The 23,118-nt window shown below is 47.4% G+C and overlaps 1 protein-coding gene across 12 annotated transcripts in view; it reads right to left on the bottom strand.

Annotated features, from left to right (window-relative positions):
• DCTN1 (dynactin subunit 1) overlaps nt 1-23,118 on the bottom strand; it is a 103,543-nt gene that overhangs the window by 47,075 nt on the left and 33,350 nt on the right. For all 12 annotated transcript variants that reach the window (XM_084855190.1, XM_084855193.1, XM_084855194.1 and 9 more), the window contains exons 2-4: nt 15,642-15,890; nt 9,846-9,924; nt 5,256-5,287 (exon numbers count right to left, since the gene is read on the bottom strand). In XM_084855190.1, the coding sequence (XP_084711316.1) occupies nt 5,256-5,287; nt 9,846-9,924; nt 15,642-15,869 (339 nt within the window). In that variant the 5' untranslated portion in view covers nt 15,870-15,890. The remainder of the gene's footprint in view (nt 1-5,255; nt 5,288-9,845; nt 9,925-15,641; nt 15,891-23,118) is intronic.

The raw sequence follows: 23,118 nt of genomic DNA, 5'->3' as shown, positions 1-23,118 counted from the left end.
TCTCATTTTTGGATCAGGCCACCTCCCTTGTGGACTGTGGGAATGCTGTGGACATCACATAACTCGACTTCAGCAAAGCTTTCGACAAAGTGCCCCATGATCTCCTGATGAGCAAACTAGCTCAAAGTGGGCTAGATGAAACAACGATCCGGTGGATCCACAGTTGGCTACAGAATCGGACTCAAAGAGTGCTTATTAAAGGGATCTTCTCAAACTGGGGAGGTGTAACGAGCGGGGAACCACAAGGCTCAGTCCTGGGCCCACACTCTTCAACATTTGTATTCATGACTTGGAGGAAGAGGTGCAGGGAATGCTGATCAAATTTGCGGGTGACACAAAATTGGGCAGGATAGCTAATACTTAGGAAGACAGAAACAAAATTCAAAGGATTTTGAATAGACTGCAGTGCTGGGCAGAAAACAACAGAATGACATTTAATAGGGATAAATGCCAAGTTCTGCACCTAGGAAAAAGAAACCAAATGCACAGTTACAAGATGGGGGATACGTAGCTCAACAACACTACAAGCGAGAAGGATCTTGGAATTGTTTTCGATCACAAGCTAAATATGAGCCAACAATGTGATGTGGCTGCAAAAAAGGCAAATGCTCTTTTGGGCTGCATTAATAGAAGCATCGCTTCCAAATCCCGGGAAGTACTAGTTCCCCTCTACTCAGCACTGGTTAGGCCTCATCTGGAGTACTGTGTCCAGTTCTGGGCACCACATTTTAAGAAGGATGCAGACAAACTGGAGAGGGTTCAGAGGAGGGCAACGGGGATGATCAGGGGACTGAAAACAAACCCTATGAAGAGAGACTGAAGGAACTCAGCATGTTTAGCCTTGAGAAGAGAAGGCTGAGGGGAGATATGATAGCGCTCTTCAAGTACTTGAAAGGCTGTCACAGAGAGAGGAAGGCAGGATCTCTTCTCACTCACCCCAGAGCGCAGGACACAGAATCATGGGCTCAAGTTACAGGAAGCCAGATTCTGACTGAACATCAGGAAAAACATCCTGACTGTTAGAGCAATACAACAATGGAACCAATTCCCTAGGGAGGTGGGGGGCTCTCCCACCCTGGAGGCATTCAAGACGAGGCTGGACAGCCATCTGTCAGGGATGCTCTGACCTCGATTCCTGCATTGAACAGGAATGCAGCCACAGATGGAGCCAAGGGAGAAGACATCTCACCAAAAAAAACCCAGAGGGCCTTACTGAAGGGTGAGCAAACTTTATGGAAACATGGAGGAGAGAGAGGCAGGCAACAGTTGGATGGATGGAAGCTCAAGGCGGGGGAGGGGGGTAGTATGCATATCTTAGTTGCCTGTGGTTATGACTACTCATTTCACCAACATGCACAGAGGTTTGCAAAGCAATAAACAGACAGCTCAGAGAGCTTACAATCTAAAATTCAAACACAAGGAGGCAGCAACAGAGAAACATAGGAACAAGTGCAATGACTGAGGGCAATAAAATGCCCTTCATTTCAGCCACACCTGGGCTTAGTTAAGAGTACGATATGGAGCTGACTAGGGCCAGGGTGGCAAAGGACTCACAGAAACAGTGGCTTTTAAGCCATTATTGAAGGAAGTAACACAGGGTATCATGGAGGCATTCAAGGGGCAGCAAGGGGAAAAGGGTGGGTGGGGCCGGAGGTGGAGAACCAAAGGTCACAGGCAGGGGCATGTTGAGATATGAGGGCAGGCTGGACCATGGAGGGACTTCAACATCAAAGGAGCTTGTGCCGGATCCTGTGAGTGGATTGAAGGGGGGGTATCGCATGGTCAGAGCAAGGAGAAAGCTGGAGGGTCTGGGCAGGGGCAAGGGCAGAGGCGAGGAGGCCATGTTGGGTCACTGGAAGGCCAGAGAGGAGAGGAGAATGCTGCTGAGGTTCAGGTGGGAGGTAACCAGAGCATGAACCAGAGTTTTCATTGAGTGGATGGAGAGGTAGAGCTGTAGTGCTGCAGAGACAATCCACACCACCAGATGGTGGATTTGATGATGGACTGAACAGGAGGCATAAAGGAGAAAGAGGGAGGATGGTGCAGGGCGGAGAGTGGCACTGTTACTGGATACAGAGGGTGAACAGAGAGGAGGGACTTGGGAGAAACTCAGTCTTGGACCTACTTAGTTGGATCTAGAGCCAGTTAGTCACAGTTACCTGTTTATTTTATTACATCACCCTCCGATCATATACCCAGGGTGGTTTACAAGAAGCCAAAGAGAGCTTCGGCTATTGGGCGGTATAGAACTGTAACAAATAAATAAAATAAGAAGTAACAAAATAACTAAAATATAAATACAAGCAAACAAAACACCATCAACTAGAAAGCCACAAGATCATCTTTTAGGTTCCCCTGGAATTAGCGTGAAAAATTAATCATTAGTAACTTAAAAGTCCCACTGATTTCAGAGGGACTTATGTGCAGCTAACTTGTTCTGCCCCTTCATGGATCACTGCCTTGTTGTGGCGAAGGGGCTTGCGTAACTCAGTGAAGCCATAAGCTATGCCGTGCAGGGCCACCCAAGACGGACAGGTCATGGCAAAGAGTTCTGACAAAATGTGGTCCACTAGAGAAGGAAATGGCAACCCACTCCAGTATTCTTGCCAAGAAAACCCCATGGAACCTATCACAAGGCTAAAAGATATGCCGCCGGAAGATGAGCCCCTCAGGTCGGAAGGTGTCCAATCTACTACTGGGGAAGAGCAGAGGGTATTTCCAAGTAGCGCCAGAAAGAGTGAAGCGGCTGGGCCAAAGCCGAAAGGACACTCAGCTGTGCATGTCGGACACGACACGACTGAACAACAACAACAACAACAACAACTTGTTCTGCAGCCAAACCGCTGAATTTGAAATGGCAATGAAACATCCAAGCAGAAGTATCTGGTAGACAATTGAAGATGCGAGACTGGATGGAGGAGGAACGTTCTAGGGTGGAGGCAGAACTGGGCATCAATAGTTGGTTAACACAAGCTATTCTCCTGACCAAGGTGAACAAGCTATCATTGGTGGACACATTACAATTACTCTACCATGTATTTTTAAAGTCTGCTTGGCCTCAGCTGGACAACCTGAGTCAGTTGTTAGGGGGAAAATCTTGATAGGTGGCCTTAGAAATCAGGAGGTATGGGGCTGCTACTAGCGTTCTTGTTTTCCAACCAGTGTTTTTGCTGTCACATTTTCCAACAACCCTGCAACCACAGAAGTCATTTTCATCAATGGGTAATGGAGTAATAACTGCCTCTATTGAGTTGGCCATCCTGTGGCATGTGAAAGACTCCCCCAAAGCCCAGGAGCTTGAGCCATCCACACTCCTCCCCTCTTCCCACCCAACTTCACCCTCAAGTTGCATCCATTTTGGTTGATGTGGGAATGTTTTGACTATTCGCCAGGTACAACACCTCTGTTTCCAATACTGTTCGTAGGGGAAGTAGTGCCTGATGCCAAGCATTCCAAGAGCAAGGAGAATTCCTTGGCACTGGAGCTAAAGTGTCACTAGCCACCAATGTGCTGGGCACTGCACAGTCCCTCTGCCTGAGTAAAGCTGCCCAGGTTTTGTTACAATAACTTCCTCAGCCCAAGAAACAAAACTCCATTTGAGTGAGGAAGAGTGAGGGATGGAATGGGCCATGAGCTCCTCTGTCCTCAGCCAGAGGAAAGGGGCTATTTGCACATTGTTTCTTCTCCCTGGAGGCTCCTGGTCCCTTCTCTGACTATGGGGAGAACTGAAGCTGCCTCCTTCTGCCTTGGATTTGCACTCCCTCTGCTTTTTGTATTTGGCTCTCCAGCCACTCCTATTTCCACAATCTCTTTCCTCACTCACAGACAGGCCTTTACTCATGAGGAGGCCTCACTCCAGTGAAGACAATCATTTGGGGCCACAGCAAATGCCTCCCTCCTGGATCAGCCACTTGCCAGCTCTATGACACAGTTGCTGCTTGCCCTATGATGGCCCTCTGCCTTCCTTCTTCCCATCATGGACCCCACTCCAGGTCTGGGGGCTTGCCCACTGAACCCCCACGCAAAGGGAGACAATGGCACATCACCCCAAGGGTGAAACTAATTTTGGCAACAAACACTCCTGAGCCAAGGCAAGAGAAACCAAAGGAGGGTCACAGCTAACAGTACATCATGACATCAGTGTGGAGGATGGATGAGCAAAAGATTGGACTTGGGCACTTCTGATCCTCACAGAGCCCTGAACTGTGAGCCACAGTAACCAGCACTAGTCTGCCCCGCCACACCGCATGGTCCACCTTTTTGGCTACAGGCTGCTATATGGTCTGCAGAGGCCATGGGGGTGCCCAGAGCAAAAGGTGCTGCTGTCCCCAGGATGCTGCCTGAGCTGACAGCTGTGTGCTGACCAGGCCACTTGAGCAGCAGCAAGTGCACCTCCACCCCGCCGAGGGCCTGTTCTGAACCAGCTCATTGATCGAAGAGCTTGAACCCACCTCCAGGTTGCTTGATTAGCTACTATAATGTGGTGTGGTGGGGATGCAAACTGCGTGAGCTACCTCAAGCATAGAGGTCAGAGCTGAGAAACCTTCCTGGGCCTTCTGTGATCCAAACAGCAAGGAAGGTAGCAGACTGAGTGGCCAGGAGAAACTCCTCTGTTCACCAATCCTGTGCATGTGCAATCATAGGCAAACCTCTGGACACTTGTTATAGCTAGTTCTAGTTGAGCTACCCAAAAGGCTGCTCCAAGCAGGATCCCTCTCCACTATGTAGCAGGTGTGCTCCAGCAGATACCCATATTTCAGCTGTGGCAGGACATGGCGTCTTTCACTCCCTCCTTTATTAGTTTTTGAAGTTATTGCTGCCTGTGTACAAAGCCAGTATGGTGTAGTGGTTTGAGTGCTGGACTGGGAGCCGGGAGATCCAGGTTCTAGTCCTCACTCGGCCATGGAAGCTCACTGGGTGACTTTGGGCCAGTCACAGACTCCCAGCCCAACCTACCTCACAGGGTTGTTGTTGTGAGGATAAAATGGAGAGGAGGATAAAGTAAGCCGCCTTGGGTTCCTTGCAAGAGGAAAAAAGGCGGGATATAAATGCAATAAATAAATAATTTTTAAAAACATGATTCACAACTGATGTCATGCATTCCGCTCCTCTCCACAACACAACACAAAGTAAGCCCAGCTGCAAAAGACCCAATACCAGGTCTCCATGCCTGAGCAAAACTTCCTCTCCCTCAAACTGTAAGATAGACATAGATGGAATTAACTGATTGTAAGACCCAAGGACAAAGCACTCACCAGTTTGCTGGCTTTGGGACCTTCTGAGGAATCTGGAGGAGAAAAAGGGCATAAATCGTAAGCCATTCAGAAGCGGCTTTAGCTAAAGGCAATGGATTTCCAAGAAAAAGAAACAGCAAGCTCCCAAGAGAATAAATACCTAGATTCCTGCACCTCACTGAGTCCACATTTTTAATACTGCTGGAGATCCCCTGAACTCTTTTCTGAGGAAGAGGCTGCAAGCAGGTACAAACCAGGGACGTCTCAGGCAAGGAAATAAGTGATAATAAACTTGGTGAAACCCACAATATCTAATACTGCACATTCTCTACCCTAAACACAGTTTGCAATTTTCTTTACCAGCTGTGTCTCAGCTCTACTCTTTGTAGAGCAAGGAAACTGGCAGTTATGCCAAGGGCTTGTCATTCTCTATGAATTGGCACTTGGTGCAAAACTGCAAGAATTTTTCATGATCCCTGTTCAACCCTCCAGAAGAGGCCTTGATCAGAATATGGTTGTATTATTGCTGCTTGCTGCTTACAATTCTAGAATTTCTTTTGCCCCATCACTGTCCTTTGGGTAAAGCTTTATTTGGCCTCAGATATTTGTCTTTACCGGACTTGTTTTTATTCATTTTATTTTAAAACTTTTTATACTTCCCCTTATCCTTTTTAGGATTTGGGGGCAATGTACAAACAAAAATACAGCAACAACAACGTAGTTAATAAATAAGTGCATGATACTTGTAGCTATATTATGAATGTTGTAAGCCACTTAGAACTGGATCTGATGAAGCAGGATATTGTTTCCTCTAATACTGAACTCAGCTGGCCCACGCCCATCGCTCTGGAAGCAAAATGGGTCCATCCACAAAGAAAACAAAGGCAGCATACTAGGGGGAACCCCAACATAATATTCAGAATTAAGCCCCCAACATGGTGGGAGAAATACCTAAGAAGAAAGTGGCTTACTGCGAATGCAGGTGTGACTGCCTCAGGCTGTCCTCGACTGTTTCTGTTCCCTGCACTCTGGGCTCCTGTTAGGGGGGTGGTGTGTGTGTGGCAAAGAGGATGTGTTTTCCGTCCATTAGCCAAACGATCCTGCCCTGCCCTTGCAGCAAGAGAAGGCCGTAACTCTCAAGACCTTTCCCTGGCATAGGCCATGTTGGCCACTGCCACTCTAGAATCAGAAGCTTTGGGAAGAAGGAAGCACAATCATTCCCCTGCTCTAGCGGTGGCCTGCGTGCACATGTGTCCAAGTGTGGAAGGCAACACTTCTGAAATTTCAATTTTGAAATCAGCTTAAAAAGTCGGTGTGAAGGAGACAGAGGGATGAAACTGAAAGTGGATACACATCTGGAAATGAATGGCAACATTTTGCTGGAGTCCCACTTGTTACTCTCAGTTAAAGGAATAAACCTAAGCACATGGAATGCAGCTATCTGGGCCTTGTATATCAGCTGCTCCTCCAATCCCTTCTGAAGCATCTCTTTCCTTTCCAGTGACAGCAGACAAGACTCTTCACTTGCCCAGCAGTTTTTCAGGATCCAACCAACCCCTGACATCCAATTGGGCTTTAATTCACCAGGATTTGGATGGGTGGGGGAGGCAGGGGAGGATTGCTGCAAGCCGTCTTTACAGCCAAACTCTTTCCCATAGCCCACACTGTGCTGCCATTTGGGTGGGGAGGGGGGCTGCTTCTTTTAGCTCAGAATGCTGGCCGCAACCTGTTGATCTGACATTGCCCACTCCTGCTCAAGCCTTCCAGTGCATTTGTGTGCACCAGAGAAATGGCTGGCTTTATTGTGCAGCCTCTTTGCTTGTCACATGTCACATGTCTTTTGGGGAGGGGGCATTAAGCAGTTGAGGGACCAGGCTGGCTAGCCTTTGTACACCACCCAACATTCCAGGGAGCTCTGTGGTTATCTGAATGCCATGGAAGCCAAGACCTGCTAAGAGGGAGAACTATAGCCAAGCAGAGGCCCTTGCGTCCCTTCCCACCTTGCCAAGCCTGTGAAAACTGAAAAGCCCCCCTGCATCACACATTGCAGGAGCCACCGGTTTCCACAGAAACCCTCTGGCCAAAAGCTATGTTGCACAAGACTCCAGAGAGCGAAAGTTAATGCCCAGCAGCTTTGACACTTCTCGCCTGCCAGTCTCTCTCTTGCATTCCAATCTTAGCATCTCACCCATATCAATTAACTCACTCCCTTCCTATATTCTGGGCCCTGGTCCTTCACCCAGGATCAGCCTCATCTCCTTCCATGTCTGGTGAAGCTGGTCTCTCCCTTTCTCTTACTTCAGCCTGCCTACCTGACTTCTCTAATCCTAACACCTAGGATGCTAGGACTCTAGCATCCTAGAGTAATAAAGGAACTGGCAGAAGAACTCTCAGAACCGCTGCCTATTCTCTTTGAGAAATCATGGAGGACGGGGGAAGTGCCAGATGACTGGAGGAGGGCTAATGTTGTCCCTATCTTCACAAAGGGTAAGAAGGAGGAACCTGGGAACTACAGACCAGTCAGTCTGACATCAATCCCTGGGGAAATTCTGGAGCAGATTCTAAAGCAATCCATCTGTAAGCACCTTGGAAACAGTGCCGTCATTACTCGAGGCCAACATGGATTTGTCAAAAACAAGTCCTGCCAGACAAATCTGATCTCATTTTTTGATCAAGTCACCTCCCTTGTAGACCGTGGGAATGCTGTAGACATAATATACCTCGACTTCAGCAAAGCTTTCGACAAAGTGCCCCATGATCTCCTGATGAGCATTCATCCTGATCTAGCTCAAAGTGGGCTAGATGAAGCATTGATCCGGTGCATCCACAGTTGGCTACAGAATCGGACTCAAAGAGTGCTTATCAATGGGATCTTCTCAAACTGGGGAGAGGTAACGAGTCGGGTACCGCAGGTCTCAGTCCTGGGCCCAGTGCTCTTCAACATTTGTATTAATGACTTGGAGGAGGAGGTGCAGGGAATGCTGATCAAATTTGCAGATGACACAAAATTGGGCGGGATAGCTAATACTTTGGAAGACAGAAACAAAATTCAAAGTGATCTGGATAGACTGGAGCGCTGGGCAGAAAACAGCAGAATGAAATTTAACAGGGATAAATGCCAAGTTCTGCACCTAGGAAAAAGAAACCCAATGCACAGTTACAAGATGGGGGATACGTGGCTCAACAACACTACAAGCGAGAAAGATCTTGGAATTGTTGTCTATCACAAGCTGAATATGAGCCAACAGTGTGATGTGGCTGCAAAAAAGGCAAATGCTCTTTTGGGCTGCATTCATAGAAGCATCGCTTCCAAATCCCGGGAAGTACTAGTTCCCCTCTACTCAGCACTGGTTAGGCCTCATCTGGAGTACTGTGTCCAATTCTGGGCACCACACTTTTAAGAAGGGTGCAGACAAACTGGAGAGGGTTCAGAGGAGGGCAACAAAGATGATCAGAGGACTGGAAACAAAGCCCTATGAAGAGAGACTGAAAGCACTGGGCATGTTTAGCCTTGAGAAGAGAAGACTGAGGGGAGATATGATAGCACTCTTCAAGTACTTGAAAGGTTGTCACAGAGAAGAAGGCCAGGATCTCTCCTTGATCATCCCAGAGTGCAGGACATGGAATAATGGGCTCAAGTTACAGGGAGCCAGATTCCAGCTGAACATCAAGAAAAAATTCCTGACTGTTAGAGCAATACGACAATGGAACCCATTCCCTAGGGAGGTGGTGGGCTCTCCCACACTGGAGGCCTTCAAGACGAGGCTGGACAGCCATCTGTCAGGGATGCTCTGACTTGGATTCCTGCATTGAGCAGGTGGTTGGACTCAATGGCCTTGTAGGCCCCTTCCAACCCTACTATTCTATGATTCTATGAACACACAGACCCACTAGTGTCCTCTCTCCATAGCACCTTCTGCTCTTAAAGCTGTCTGTTACTCAAATTCAGCTGCCAGTGACCAGGGCGAGTGAGGAGAACAAGCAGAAATCTTGCAGAATCCTGGATCTCTCCCAAGGACAACAACTGCATCTAACAGTTTCTCTTCCTCAACATACCTTAGGGCTACTTCACACAGCCTCTCCCCTGCGCCCATGCTCCACTTGTGATCTCAGGGGGCCTTGTGGCATGATCCACAGCAAGCAGTGTGCCCAGTGCCAAGCAAAGCACAGCCACCAACTCTAGGTCTCCCCACATGCCAGGACAGAGCATACATGCTCTAGTCCTTGACACATTGGTTCATGCCTGTGCAGAGGTGTGGGAAGATCATTTCTATTTATCTCCTCCTGCTCTGCCATCATTCCAAAGGCTTCTCTTACTCAGGCTGCTACAGATAAAGCAAAATGTAGTGCTTCAGTGCTGCCAGAGCGACAGCCTCAGGAGTGGTGCCGTACATATTTCACATGCCTGTGATCATAACGTATAACTGGACAATTGCGAGGGAAGGAGATGTAGCCTTGGACCCTCCTGCTCAAGCTTAACCGACCAGGGGCTCTCCAAAAGACAAGGCTGACCTCCACAGAGCACAGGTCTCAGGTAATGCCCATGGCTCACAATGAGAAGGGATCTCTAGCGAGCAGACAACACAAGGTAAAGTGTCACAAAGCCCCTACCTCTCTGGGGGACCTTCGAGGAGGAAGACTCTGGTGTTTCCGGGGATGTTGTGTCTGCACCATCATCAAAAACCTGGATCTGAATAAAATCGAATACAGTGACGTTATAAGTGAGGAAAAGCAAAACAATCCCCTTAAGGCTTTCCTTTAGTTTTCACTCCTATTTAGGCAGGGCACAACTGAAATATCTTCCTCCTTCCCCAGCAGAACACAAAATGCATCACTACCAGTGGATAGAGGGAGAGCAATCAAGTTTCTGTTAGGCTCAATATGCCCACGAAATAGGTTCTCCGTTCTGTGAAAATTGCACCTGGTCCAGTTTGAACAGGGCTGTGCCATTACAAACAGTCGTTCAAAGACAAACGTCATCATTTCATTTCATTTATTACATTTCTATACTGCCCAATAGCCGAAGCTCTTCGGGCGGCTCACAAAAATTAAAAAAACCATTACAATACATTATATAAAGTATAAAACATTGACATAATGACATAGAACAAATAGCACACACAACAACATATATTTAAAACAATTTAAAACAATCAGCCAGAGACAATAAAAAAAAACTCCTTATATGCTGCCAAATGCCTGAGAGAAGAGGGCAGTTTTAACCTGGCACTGAAAAAATGACAATGTTGGTGCCAGGTGGGCCTCATCAGGGAGATCATTCCATAAATGGGGGGGCCACCATTTATGGAATAATCTCCCTGATGAGGCCTGCCTGGCGCCAACATCATCATCTTTTCGGAGCTATTCCTTGTTGATTATGCAAAGCCTTACAGGAAATGCTGTGCTTAACAGGTTTTAGAAGTAAGGCATTCGTCTCCTCTGCACATCCATGTGATAATAGTATCTCAGTCATCACATGATCAATTGAGACCATCCCCCCCCCCCCCATCACAACTCTTTGTTTGCAGTAGATCACTGGAGGGCTTGCTGTGGCAGCTGAGGTTCTACTGTATAATTTATCCTCCCATGGTCAGCTGGTTGGACACTGTATGAACAGAATGCTGGACTCGAGAAGCCTTTGGTCCGATTCAGCCTCAGGCGGCTCTCCTTATGTTCTTAGCTGTTCAGAATGGAGGGTTACAATCCATAAGAGTCAGGCAGGTACTTTGACACCCAGTGATTGCACCTAAGTGATAAGACAGGGCAAGAACATTTCTGAGCAGAGAGCCTAAATGCAGAAGTCTTTGCCTGGGGGCTGAATCAGAACGCCTTATCCAAGCCATGGGTAGGTAGAGACCCTATGGTGCAGCAGCATCTAAACCCCAAGCAGCAGGATGGCTCCTCCAAATGAGAACTGAATGTACCAACAAAGCACAGGAGTGGGCCTCGAGGGAAGGCTAATGGATAGCATTCAACCTGGGTCTCAAAGACCAGATGGCAAAAGCCCTCAGGAGGCTTGGACCAAAGGGGGTGCCTATCTCGAATGAATTTGGGACAGTTTACAAAACGCAGAGGTTGGCACTTGAAGAGATAGCTCTGGAAAAGACAAGGGAGGACAGGAGTGGAGGGTGGTAGGGCATCCTGGCTTGATGGCCACAGCCTGTACATCTGCTTTTGGGCCCAAAGGAACCAGGCTCTTGCCCCTGAAGAGCCAGCACATGATATCTGGGTTCAAATCTAGTCATGGTCTCACCGAGCAGGGCCCCTTGAACCTCACTGCCATCATGGCCAAGTTTTCGAGATGCCATCTGCAATTTGAGTTTGAACAGAGAGAAGCTCTCTCAGTCCAGCAGCTTCAAAAATGCCTGTTTTTTTCATAGCATTACAGAACCGTCTATCTATATTTGAGCCCACATCTTACATTAACAGTGGAAAAGTGCCTCATTAAGCTCCCATGCTATGTTTGCAGCAACACCCCATGAAGCTAATTGAACTGCTACAACTAACTCCACTCTGCAAGCGTAGCATGGAGAGAAAAGGAGAACCTTATCAAAGGACAGACAACCTGGCCATGGCCCAGCTTGGAAAGTTTCCCTCTCTCAGGCTCTCACCAAAAAACATGGAACAGGGGACAGACACCTCTGTGGCCAGGCCCATTGCTTTGATCATCATCTTCACCCTCTCTGGTTCATTTATGTCCAAAAGCTCAAACAGAATATGGCACCTGAAGAGGCTTTCAAACAGATTCACAGCATTTGGTTCACTCAATGAGCTGTAATCCGCCACTTTGGCAACCAACTGGGGCAAAAGCAGCTGCAAGGAAGCTAAGCAGAGGACAGCTCAATGCCACCACACTCATGTCTTGCTGCATCTTCATGTTCTGTCCCCAGGACAAAAATGAACTAGTGGCGCCAGCAGCGCTGCCATAGCAACAGCCCCGTCAAAGCTACATCTGGAAATTCATTAGAGGAAATAAGGAACAGGATGTCCCAGCAGCCAGACTGGCAGAGAGTGTAACATTTAGGTGGAGGCAACCCCGCTGCAAGGCGAGGCAAAGTAGCTGCCCCAGTTGAAGATCTGGGCAGCACTAAGGGCAGCAGAGTGGAAGCCACAAGGAGCCTCCTCCATTTGATGTCCTTCTATGCAAGAGCAGCGGGTGATGGCGCCCCATACTAATTCAGGGGGGCTGGACAGTCATTTGGGTTTTCCATCTCAGTATCAGAACGCCTTGGGCTGTCAAGACCAGTCAGCTCCTAGATCTGGAAACAGTCAGGAGCAGAAGTAGATGGGGCACATGGACAGAATCCTTGAGACTGAACTCCAGGAACCAGCAAAATCAGGAGACCTAATGTGCCCACCGCCCACAACCAACACTGCGTGCTAATGAATGTTGATAGCAACAACCCTCCAGGGAAAATCAGTCCTGACAGTGCAGTGCTCGCTCAGCAGCACGAGACATCCCATGTCAGAGGAGGGACCATGCCCGTAAGACCTATGCTCGCAGAGGCCCACTAGTACACCAGGACGGGTGGGACAGTCGGGCTGAGTGTTTAAACCAGCCGTTGGTTTTATTTTATTTATTTATTATTCAAATTTGTATACTGCTTTCCACATCGGTATCAAAGTGGTGAATATAAATACAAAGATATAAATATAACAACAGAAATAATACAATACAAATTAATCAGGAATAAGACCTCACACTCCGTGTGCTACAAACCACAGCTGGCTGGCTTACACTTCAGGGAAAGCCTCTGCAGAGTTTTAAGAAGATGTGTAAGTGCCAGAACTGCGGGCCATCTAACATCAGCTGGTAAAGCATTCCAGATGGTGGGTGTCGCAACACGAAATGCTCTACTGCAAGTGTTCCTGAGGTGAACCCCAGGAGCGTGTGGCACCCTCAGAAGTGCCCCCTCAGATGATCGCAGAGAACGGGCAGGGACATAAGGAGTGAGGAGGTTCCTGAGGTAAGCAGGTCCCGGGTTTAGGGCTTTATATGTTAACAACAACTTGAACTTGGCCTGGGAAGCTTATTGGCAGCTAGTGCAGTTCTTTTAGCAAGAGTGTAGCTTGCTGTCAGAAGGAGGCCCCAGGGAGCAGCTTCGTTGCTTCATTCTGCACCAGCTGCAGCTTAAGGACCAAGCCCAAAGGTAGCTCCACATGGAGCACATTACAATAATCCCATCTTGAGGTTACTGATGCTTGTATCACTGTGGCTAAACTGTCAGAGTCCAGGAACAGCCATAATTGGTGTACCAGCTGAAGCTGGTAAAAGTAATAGTAAAAGGTACTCCTAGCCACTGAAGACACCTGAGCCTCAAGTGACAATGATGAATCCAGGAATACTCCTGTTCCTTCAGGGGGAGTGTGACCCCATCCAAAACAGGCAACTGACCTATTTCTCGGATCTTTGAGCCACCCACCCACTGTGCTTCTGTCTTGCCAGGATTCAAGCTCAGTTTTTTGGCCCTCATCCAGTCCACCACAGCCTGCATGTGATTCAGATTTATGGAAAAGTAGAGCTGGGTGTCATCTGCACACACTCCAGGTCCCTGACGACTGTTCCCAGCGGCTTTATGTAGATGTTGAATAGCATTGGGGATAAAATAGTGCCCTGTGGCACCCACAGCACAAGGGGGCCAAGGTACACTACCCCAACACCATTCTCTGAGACAGACCCCACAGGTAGGAATGGAAGCACTGAAGTACAGTGCTTCTGATACCATCCCATGAAGCCAATCGAAAAGGATACCATGGTTGATGGTATCACAAGCTGCAGAGAGGTTGAGTAAGAAGAGCAAAGTTGAATCATAGAATCATAGAACAGTAGGGTTGGAAGGGGCCTATAAGACTGTCAAGTCCAACCCCCTGCTCAATGCAGGAATCTAAGTCAAAGCATCCCTGACAGATGGCTGTCCAGCTTCATCTTGAATGCCTCCAGTGTGGGAGAGCCCACCGCCTCCCTAGGCAATTGGTTCCATTGTCGTACTGCTCTAACAGTCAGGAAGTTTTTCCTGATGTTCAGCCAGAATCTGGCTTCCTGTAACTTGAGCCCATTATTCCACGTCCTGCACTCCCTCTAGCCCTCTCTCGATAAAGGTCATCAAATAGGGTGACCAAGGCCAACTTGGTCCCAAAACCAGGCCTGAACCCAGTCTGCAAAGGGTCTAGATAATTGATAGAATGCCTGCAGTTGCCTTGCCACAACCCTCTCCATCACCTTACCTAAAAATGGTGTGTTCATGACTGGGCAATAGTTGTCACAATCCTCAGGACCAGGGTGGGCTTCTTCAGGAGTGGCACTACTGCCTTCTTCAAAGTAGCAGGTACCACTCCTTCACACAATGACCCATTAACCACACCCTGGACCTACTCACCCACCCAATGCCGGCCAGCCTTAATTACCCACAAGGGACAGGGATCAAGAGGACGCATGGTTGGCTGCATAACTGCAAGCACCTTGTCCACGTTATCAGGCCACATTAACGGAACTGTATTTATTTATTGTATTTGTACCCCACCCTTCTACCAAAAAACAGCACTCAAAACATGGCTAGATAGGGCACTGGAAACCTCACTTGGATCTTCTATAACAGTCACATCTAAATTGCTTCGGAGCTGGATGACTTTTATCCTCAAAGTGCAATGAAAGGGCATCACAGAGGGCCTCTGGGGGCTCTAAAGGAGAGGCTTCTGGAGGTAGCAACCTCCAAACCTCTCTGAAGAGCTCTGCTGGGCGGCTACTTGAGGCTGCAATGGAGGCTGTGAAATAAGCCTCTTCAGCAGCCTGCACCACCACATGGTAGGCATGGTAACGTGCTCTAAGCAATGTTTGGCTGGTTTTGGAGCAAGATGTTCTGCCATCTGCGCTCTGGTCATCGTCTGGCTGCTTCATTGCCCGTAACTCATGGGGCAGAGTCCCATGGGGCAGAATGGGAAGCTGCTGACGCAATAGCCTCCGCAGTCCTCCTCCTAGCGCAAATTTCTTCTGGACCGTTCTTCTCCGCTCAGCACTAGGGCCTCTGACTGTAAGACACTGCTGGACATCAGCCCTGTCGTGTTTAGAAGGCCTCCAACAAAAGACTGCATGTGTTGGACTGCAGATGTGTTGGACTTGAGAAGTCCAACAAAAGTTTTCAAGACAATATGATGTGCCCATGATCAAGCCCCTGTGTCCTGCGAGGGGCCAGAGATTGGGTAACCACAGCCCTGCCAATTTTCTCTCTGCATCAGAGGGGTTTGGAGATTTAAGCAGCGCCAGAACATTTAGTGTGTAAATAAGGAAAATACATTTTCTCCTATGTTCCCTTACCAGACACATTTAGCAGGGCTTCTTTCCTGATCAGGATGTTACAAGCAATCATGGAGTGGCGCTGGCAGTTGCGTGTCCAGCCAAAGAAAGCTTACCTGGGATTGCCTCACAAAGATGCCATGGTTCTCATCGCAGGTGAAATACTTCCTGCCCTGAACTGTGCCGTCGTTCTTGCCTTTTGCTTCATCCAGGATGACACCAACCCACTTCCCAGTGGCAAACAGTGTAGCACCCACATAGGCCACTGTTCCACGGTACCCCTTCCCGATGACTTCCACTCTAGAGCCCACTTTCAGGGGCCTGCCGCTTGCTTCCACACTCATCCTGGTGCTGGCGCTTGATGTCTAGAGAGGTAGCCAAAAAACAAAAGTTAGCCACTTATCTTAGAAACCAGCACTATAACACTTCCAGACACGTTTAGACCAAAACTATTGTTTGACACCATGGAGAAGAAAACATCGCCCCATTCCTTCTACACACATGAAGGTGAGGCCATTTAGCATTAAGAAGGCTGGTCCCAGTAAGGGTTTCACAGATCCATATGGGACTTGGAGGAACTGTTTTGCAGTGGTTCTAGTCTTGGCTGAGCATTCCTATAAGGGGAACTATTGCTCGGCCCCCTGGTCCTTCAGGTCTCTATTTTGTCCACTATGCTTTTAAACATCTACATCAGGCCATAGGAGGAGGTCATCTGGAGTGTTGGAGTTGGGCCTCATCAATACACTGATGATACCCAGCTCTCGCTCTCTCCTTTTCAATTGAAGCCAAGGAGGCAGTGGAAGTCTGAACTGCTGTCTGAATGCAGTGAGGAAATTTTTGCGGGTGAACAAACTGAGGTGCAATCGAGTTAAGACAGGGCTCCTATCCATCAGCAGACAATCCAATCTGTGTTTGGCAGTACAACCTGTTCTGGATGGGGTAGCACTCCCTCTGAAGGATCAAGTACATAGCTTGGGCTGCTCTTGAATCCAGACCTCTTTCTAGAAGGTCAGGTGGTGGCTGTAGCCAAGAGAGCTTTTGCCCAAATTTGGCTGGTGTGCCAACTGCATCCTTTCCTGTGGAAGGAAGATCTGGCCACAGTGATTCATGCCTTATCACCTCTTGTATGGATTACTATAATGCATTCTACGTGGGGTGGAAACTGCAGTGAGTGCAAAACACTGTGGCCAGAGTTTTCTCAAGCATGTGTTTTACAGATTATAAAATCTATCACTGCTCTTGGACCAACTTCACTGGCTTCCAGTTTGTTTCCAAGCACAACTCAAGGTGTGAGTCCTTGCCTATAAAATTCTAAATGGTTTAGGGCCAAACTATCTGGAGGACTGCCTCCTCACACACTGACCTGTCCATAATTTGCTATCATCATCAGAGGCCCAAGTTATATGCCCCACCACCTAGAGAGGCTAGGTTGGTGGGGATTCGAGACAGGGCCTTTCTGTAGTGGCACCCAATTATGGAATATCCCCCCCCCTCGGAGGTTATAGTGGCACCCCCTTTACTGTGCTTCAGATAGGCAGCAACCCAGTTTTGTCAAGCTTTTAATGGTGTTTAATGTCGCTCTTTATTTTTAATATCAGTTTTATGGTGCTGAACCCATTTCCGCCCCTGTGATTTTATGGTGGTTTGAGAATGCTTTATTTGATTTCTATATCACCTCTAGCACCTATTAGGCAGAGAGGCAATTCATATATGTATTAAATAAAAAATACTATTTCCAGGGCTACTTATAGGGCAAAATAAGGCTCTGTATATTATGTTCCTGACAAACATGGATGCTAAAGGTGTTAGGAAAGTCATAGCAGTGCTTAATGTTTCTCCTGTTACTCCACGGTATACACACACACCGCATCCCATCACACACAATCTAAACAATAATCCACTTTACCACCCCCTCCCAATTATTAAAGCATAACATCAGTGCTAAAATGTATTTAATGCACTAACGAACAGACCCAGTTTCACACGGGCTGGAATAGCTGGAATAGCCCTTAGTTTGATGGAACAGAATATTCTATCTTGAATAGAATAGAATAGAATAGAATAGAATAGAATAGAATAGAATATTCCAGCCCTTAGAATAGCACGGGCTGGAATAGCCCTTAGTTTGATACAGCAAAGCTCTCAAGCAAACTTATGCAGCTGTCAAAGTTGGACACGCTCTGCCTGCCCTGCCTGAGTGAGTCCATATCTACTGGTACTGCCTTTTCAGCTGAAGAGCAGGGTAAAAATTCTTTAAATAAACAAATGTACACAACTCAGGAGAAGTGAACATGACCATCCCTTCTGAGGAAGGTTGTTCACTGTGGCAACCAGAGAGAAGGCACTGCTCCTTGAAGAAGTTATAATTTCCTGAAACAAAACAACATGGAGAGGAGTCCTTGAACATTACCTCAATATGCAGTTGGGCTCATACAGGGAGATGTGTGTTCTGAACTGAATCATCCCAGGCCTTGTAGGGCTTTAAAGATCAAAATCAGGAACAACTCAATATGAGCATTATGTCACGTTTTATGCTGTTTGACTGGAGTGATCTTGACTGATTGACAGAGACACATGTATACAGGTTGGGGCCAAGGAAAAAGGCAAGGAAAGAGCTGATTCCTTTCCTGCCAGACTGCTTTTTGTATCTGAGGGGCTGGCAGTATGGGATGTGGTGCCAAGAAACACCTACTGAAAAGCAGAAATCCTTCTCCAGTCATCCTACCTCCTGGATAAAGCTGCCAACATAATACTGTACACCAAGTCTATGGTGCGATGACACTTGAACAACTGCGTACAGTTCTGGTCACACCTTAAAAAGGATATTGTAGAGTTGCACAAAGGGGAACAAAAATCATCAAGGGGCTGGAGGAACTCCCCTATGAGGAAAGGTTACAACACCTGGGACTGTTTAGCATAAAGGAAAGGCGAGTGAGGAGGACATGACCAAAGTGTACAAAATTATGCATGGTGTGGAGAAACTTCTCTCGTAACACTAGAACCTGGGGTCATCCCATGAAACTGATTGGTGGGAGATTCAGGACAGATGAAAGGAAGTACTTCTTCACACAGCGCATAGTTAAATTATGGATTGGCTAGCACAAGATGTAGTTATGCCGACCAATTTGGATGGCTTTAAAAGGTTAGATACATTTACAGAGGATAAGGTTATCAACGGCTACTAGCCCTGATGGATGATGCCTTCAGTATCAGAGGCCATATACTTATGTACACCAGTTGCTGGGAAACACAACCTGGAGGGTGCTGTTGCACTCATGTCCTGCTTGTGGGTATCCTGTGGGCAGCTTGTTGGCCACTGTGGGAACAGAATGCTGGACTAGATGGACCCTTGGTCTGATCCAGAACGGCTCTTCTTTTGTTATGGGTGAGAAGGTAGACAGGCTGAAGGTTTGAGCAAGAGTTAAAGGAACCTCACATGCACCTTGTCTCCACACAGTTCTGATCATTTTGAAGTATAAAGTCAGGGTTTATAAAGAAAGATATTCTTGAGCAAATAAGATAATATTTGATGCAGGGAGTAAAGAGAAAGAGACTAACTGCAAAGAGACCTGTCCTGAATCTTCCATCATTCAGTTTCATTGGGTGATCCCAGGTTCTCACATTTTCAGAGAGTTATTCAAGTTTATCCATATTCCAGCAGCTCAGGCACATCTACAAGTGACTCTTCCATTGCAAAAAAAACCATAATGTCCAGTGAGCCAGAACAGTAGCAAGGTACTTCTATATTCTGTCATGATTACAACACGCACACATATACACCGGATTTCAAACCTTTCTTCAGCTGAGCTGCTAACTAGTTGGGCCTGTGGCTGCTCAATCACCAATAGGATTGAGTGGCCAAAACAAGCATGACCTGCCCCCAAATGCTTTGTTCCCCAAAGCTAGGTCCAAATCTTGCTTAGAAACCCTACCATGCAGAGGTCCATTTTGTATCACAAGTGGGGCAGGAAAAACACTACAAATTGCTAGATGTGTCATGAAGTTATATGAGCTATTTCTTAAGATTCCTAGATGCACTACCAGTCTTCAGAGGACTACATGCCTGGGACTTTTGCAATCCCAATCATGATAGTCCCTCTTCACTTCACTCCTTCTCAGTACAAAGACTGCCATGACTTTGTCTTCTGCTGTCTGTCTGTGCCAATCTGAAGTGCACAGTCTGTCCAATCAGCCTGTTCTGCGGGCACTGAAAACTTCTGTGAAGGATGCTTTTTCACTGAAAGCATATTGCTTTGAAGAGGGGAATATCCCCCCAGGGCAAGTTCCTGCACAACAGAAGTACAGGCAGGCAGCAATTCCCCTGTCTGGCACCTGGGGCCGGGCCATGTAACAGGTATGCTCCCTTCTCAGTCCATTGCTCCCGTGGTTGGGTTTTAATATATATTTAAACCTTTTTTGGCTGAATTTGTTCCCAATATTGAAGAGAGGTTCCCCCTCCTAATTTATACAACATACAATTATCACAGCCCTACAAATCCATTAGACTGACTGCCACAGGAACTGCCCAGAAGCCCTATGAAGTGAGCATCAGGTTGTACGATTCACATGCCAAGATAAAGCAGAGGGTTAGTCCCGAGACTGAAACTGACTTGTGCGGATGGAAAGCACACGTCAAATACAGAAGTGCAAGGTTGCCAATCATTGCTTCTGCAACTTTACTCAAGCCCAGCTGTCCCCGAAGGACTCCCAGACTGTGCTTCCAAATCCACTGCTGTTCACTTCACTGGCTAAGGCTGCATAGATGGCCTGGTTTTCCTGTATCTAGCCAGTAGAGTTATACCAGAACACCACTGCCATAGCATCAGATGCCTTCTTAAGTACACAGAAAAACCAGAGATCCTGGGCAAACATTTAAGCAGGTTGAAATACTATGAATAAAACTCTTTCAAATTTCACACAAAACAAAATGCCTTTGCAAGACAATGAAATGCTCCCTGTATGTTTGGCATACTGACAGCAACACACAGACACATGGCTGCATACAAACAGTCAGATGTAGTAGGTTACTCAGGCTGTCCCTCCCAATCACTCTTAGCTGGAAGGACAGAGGGACCTGCTAAGGAGGGCCTTTTTAGCTCCCAGAACAACCACTCCTGAACATCCTTCCACCTCTAATTTGTTTACAGATTGGAATCAGAGATGAAAAAGAATCTGCCACCCCTGACAAGATGGGGGGGGCTTCTGACTCACCTCTCTTTCATCCCCAGATGAGCGAGCAATCACTGATGGGTGTAATTCACCTTGAGAAATATAGAACTGACCTTTGAATGACCCAATAAAGGGCACAATTCATGGGATCAATGCAAGAACAGCCGCCAAATGATCAAAACATCATCAAGTCTGGAATAGCTTTTTAAAAAGCTCTTCAAAGACACACAAGTTTTAAAAAAGAGAGCAGAGAATACCACTAATTAAATATTTTGAAAGATAGTAAATGTATTTTTATTTGGGGGGGGAGGACGCTTAAACTGTTTTGGTTTTTTTAAGCTGATTAGAAGCTTGTCAGCAATGCAGGTGTCCTGATAAACACTCCCAAACACGGAATTTGTGAACTGAAAGCTTAAAAGTGAAGACTATTTTTAAATCAGTAACTAATTTCCCAAGGCAGATAATTGCAGCGGTCCAGCAGGTGTTCCTCGGCAGGAGCACCACACCAGCTCTAAGGGCAGGGACATAAAATCACCATGCATAGCAGCAGTGGCGGGGTGGGGGCAGTACTCATGCTGCCTCTGCAGAGGGTTGTTCTGGCCACTGCTTGGGTAAGATGGAAATGCAGGGCGGTGGGAGGGGCATGTAGGCACCATGTGCTCTCCACAAGATAGGCTGGTTTGGAAAAAGGGAGAGGGTGTCACATGCAACACCCCCACCACATTGAAAGGATTATTTTGAACACCACTGGGCAGGACAGAGAGAGACAGAGAGTAGAGCCATCCTGTCTTCACACCGGTTCCAGTAGAGAAGGTATTTTTCTTGCCTTGCAGCCCTCTTTACGAATCCCCAATTCTGTTTGGTGCTCACCAGTGCAGTCAGTTCTATCACATGACTGTGTACATTCTAAAAGATGCGTTTTAACACCAGCCCCAGAATTCCAATGTTCCTGCATCCTAGTGAGCTCAACTATATGCCAATGTGAGAAGAAAAAACTCTCCCAGTCTAATTGTCAACCTGAGTCAGCTGTGTCTGTTCTCCTGGGATTACTCTTATCTGCCAGGACTCAACTTGGGGTGCCACTGCCGCCAAAGGGGGCCCCCCCTTTGGGGGGAGCTGCTTCGGGGAAGGATGCAAGGGCTACCCCTCTAACATCCAGCTGATTCGCTTGCGCGGTTCTTGTGCGGGTGTTAGAGGGACTGGTTTTCCTCTGGTCATGTGCCTGGGAAGGAGGATATTGGGCCAAGTGGGGAGGCTTAAGGGCCCCCCAATTAGCGTGGTTACAGGTAGAGGGAGATATGGTGTTGGGAGGAGTGCTAGCCAGGTTAGGGGAACAAGGCCCAGACAGTTAACAGCTGTGCCATGTTCCGGCCCTTTCCCCAACCACAGTTTTAGCAGTTGCCCTATCAGACTGCCCTTAGGTCTCTGGATGAATCATAGAATAGTAGGATTGGAAGGGGCCTACAAGACCCTTGAGTCCAACCCCCTGCTCAATGCAGGAATCCAAGTCAGAGCATCCCTGACAAATGGCTGTCCAGCCTCGTCTTGAAGGCCTCCAGTGAGGGAGAGCCCACCGCCTCCCCAGGTAATTGGTTCCATTGTCGTATTGCTCTAACAATCAGGAAGTTTTTCCTGATGTTCAGCTGGAATCTGGCTCCCTGTAACTTGAGCCCATGATTCCGCGTCCTGCATTCTGGGATAATCAAGAAGAAATCCCGGCCTTCTTCTCTGTGACAACCTTTCAAGTACTTGAAGAGTGCTATCATATCTCCCCGCAGTCTTCTCTTCTCAAGGCTAAACATACCCAGTTCTTTCAGTCTCTCTTCATAGGGCTTTGTTTCCAGTCCCCTGATCATCTTTGTTGCCCTCCTCTGAACCCTCTCCAGTTTGTCTGAATCCTTCTTAAAATGTGGTGCCCAGAACTGGACACAGTACTCCAGATGAGGCCTAACCAGTGCTGAGTAGAGGGGAACTAGTACTTCCTGGGATTTGGAAGCGATGCTTCTATGAATGCAGCCCAAAAGAGCATTGGCCCTTTTTTGCAGCCACATCACATTGTTGGCTCATATTCAGCTTGTGATCGACAACAATTCCAAGATCCGTCTCGCTTGTAGTGTGGTTGAGCCACGTATCCCCCATCTTGTAACTGTGCATTTGGTTTCTTTTTCCTAGGTGCAGAACTTGGCATTTATCCCTATTAAATGTCATTCTATTGTTTTCTGCCCAGCACTCCAGTCTATCCAGATCATTTTGAATTTTGTTTCTGTATTCCAAAGTATTAGCTATCCCTCCCAATTTTGCATCATCTGCAAATTTGATCAGCATTCCCTGCACCTCCTCCTCCAAGTCATTAATACAAAAGTTGAAGAGCACTGGGCCCAGGACTGAGCCCTGCGGTACCCCACTCGTTACACCTCCCCAGTT

Source organism: Heloderma suspectum, chromosome 5, assembly GCF_057233095.1.
Source record: "Heloderma suspectum isolate Gila_16-S chromosome 5, 16-S_ref, whole genome shotgun sequence".
Classification (NCBI taxonomy): domain Eukaryota; kingdom Metazoa; phylum Chordata; class Lepidosauria; order Squamata; family Helodermatidae; genus Heloderma; species Heloderma suspectum.
Note: the sequence above shows the minus strand (reverse complement) of the source record. Positions and strands in the feature narration are given on the sequence as shown.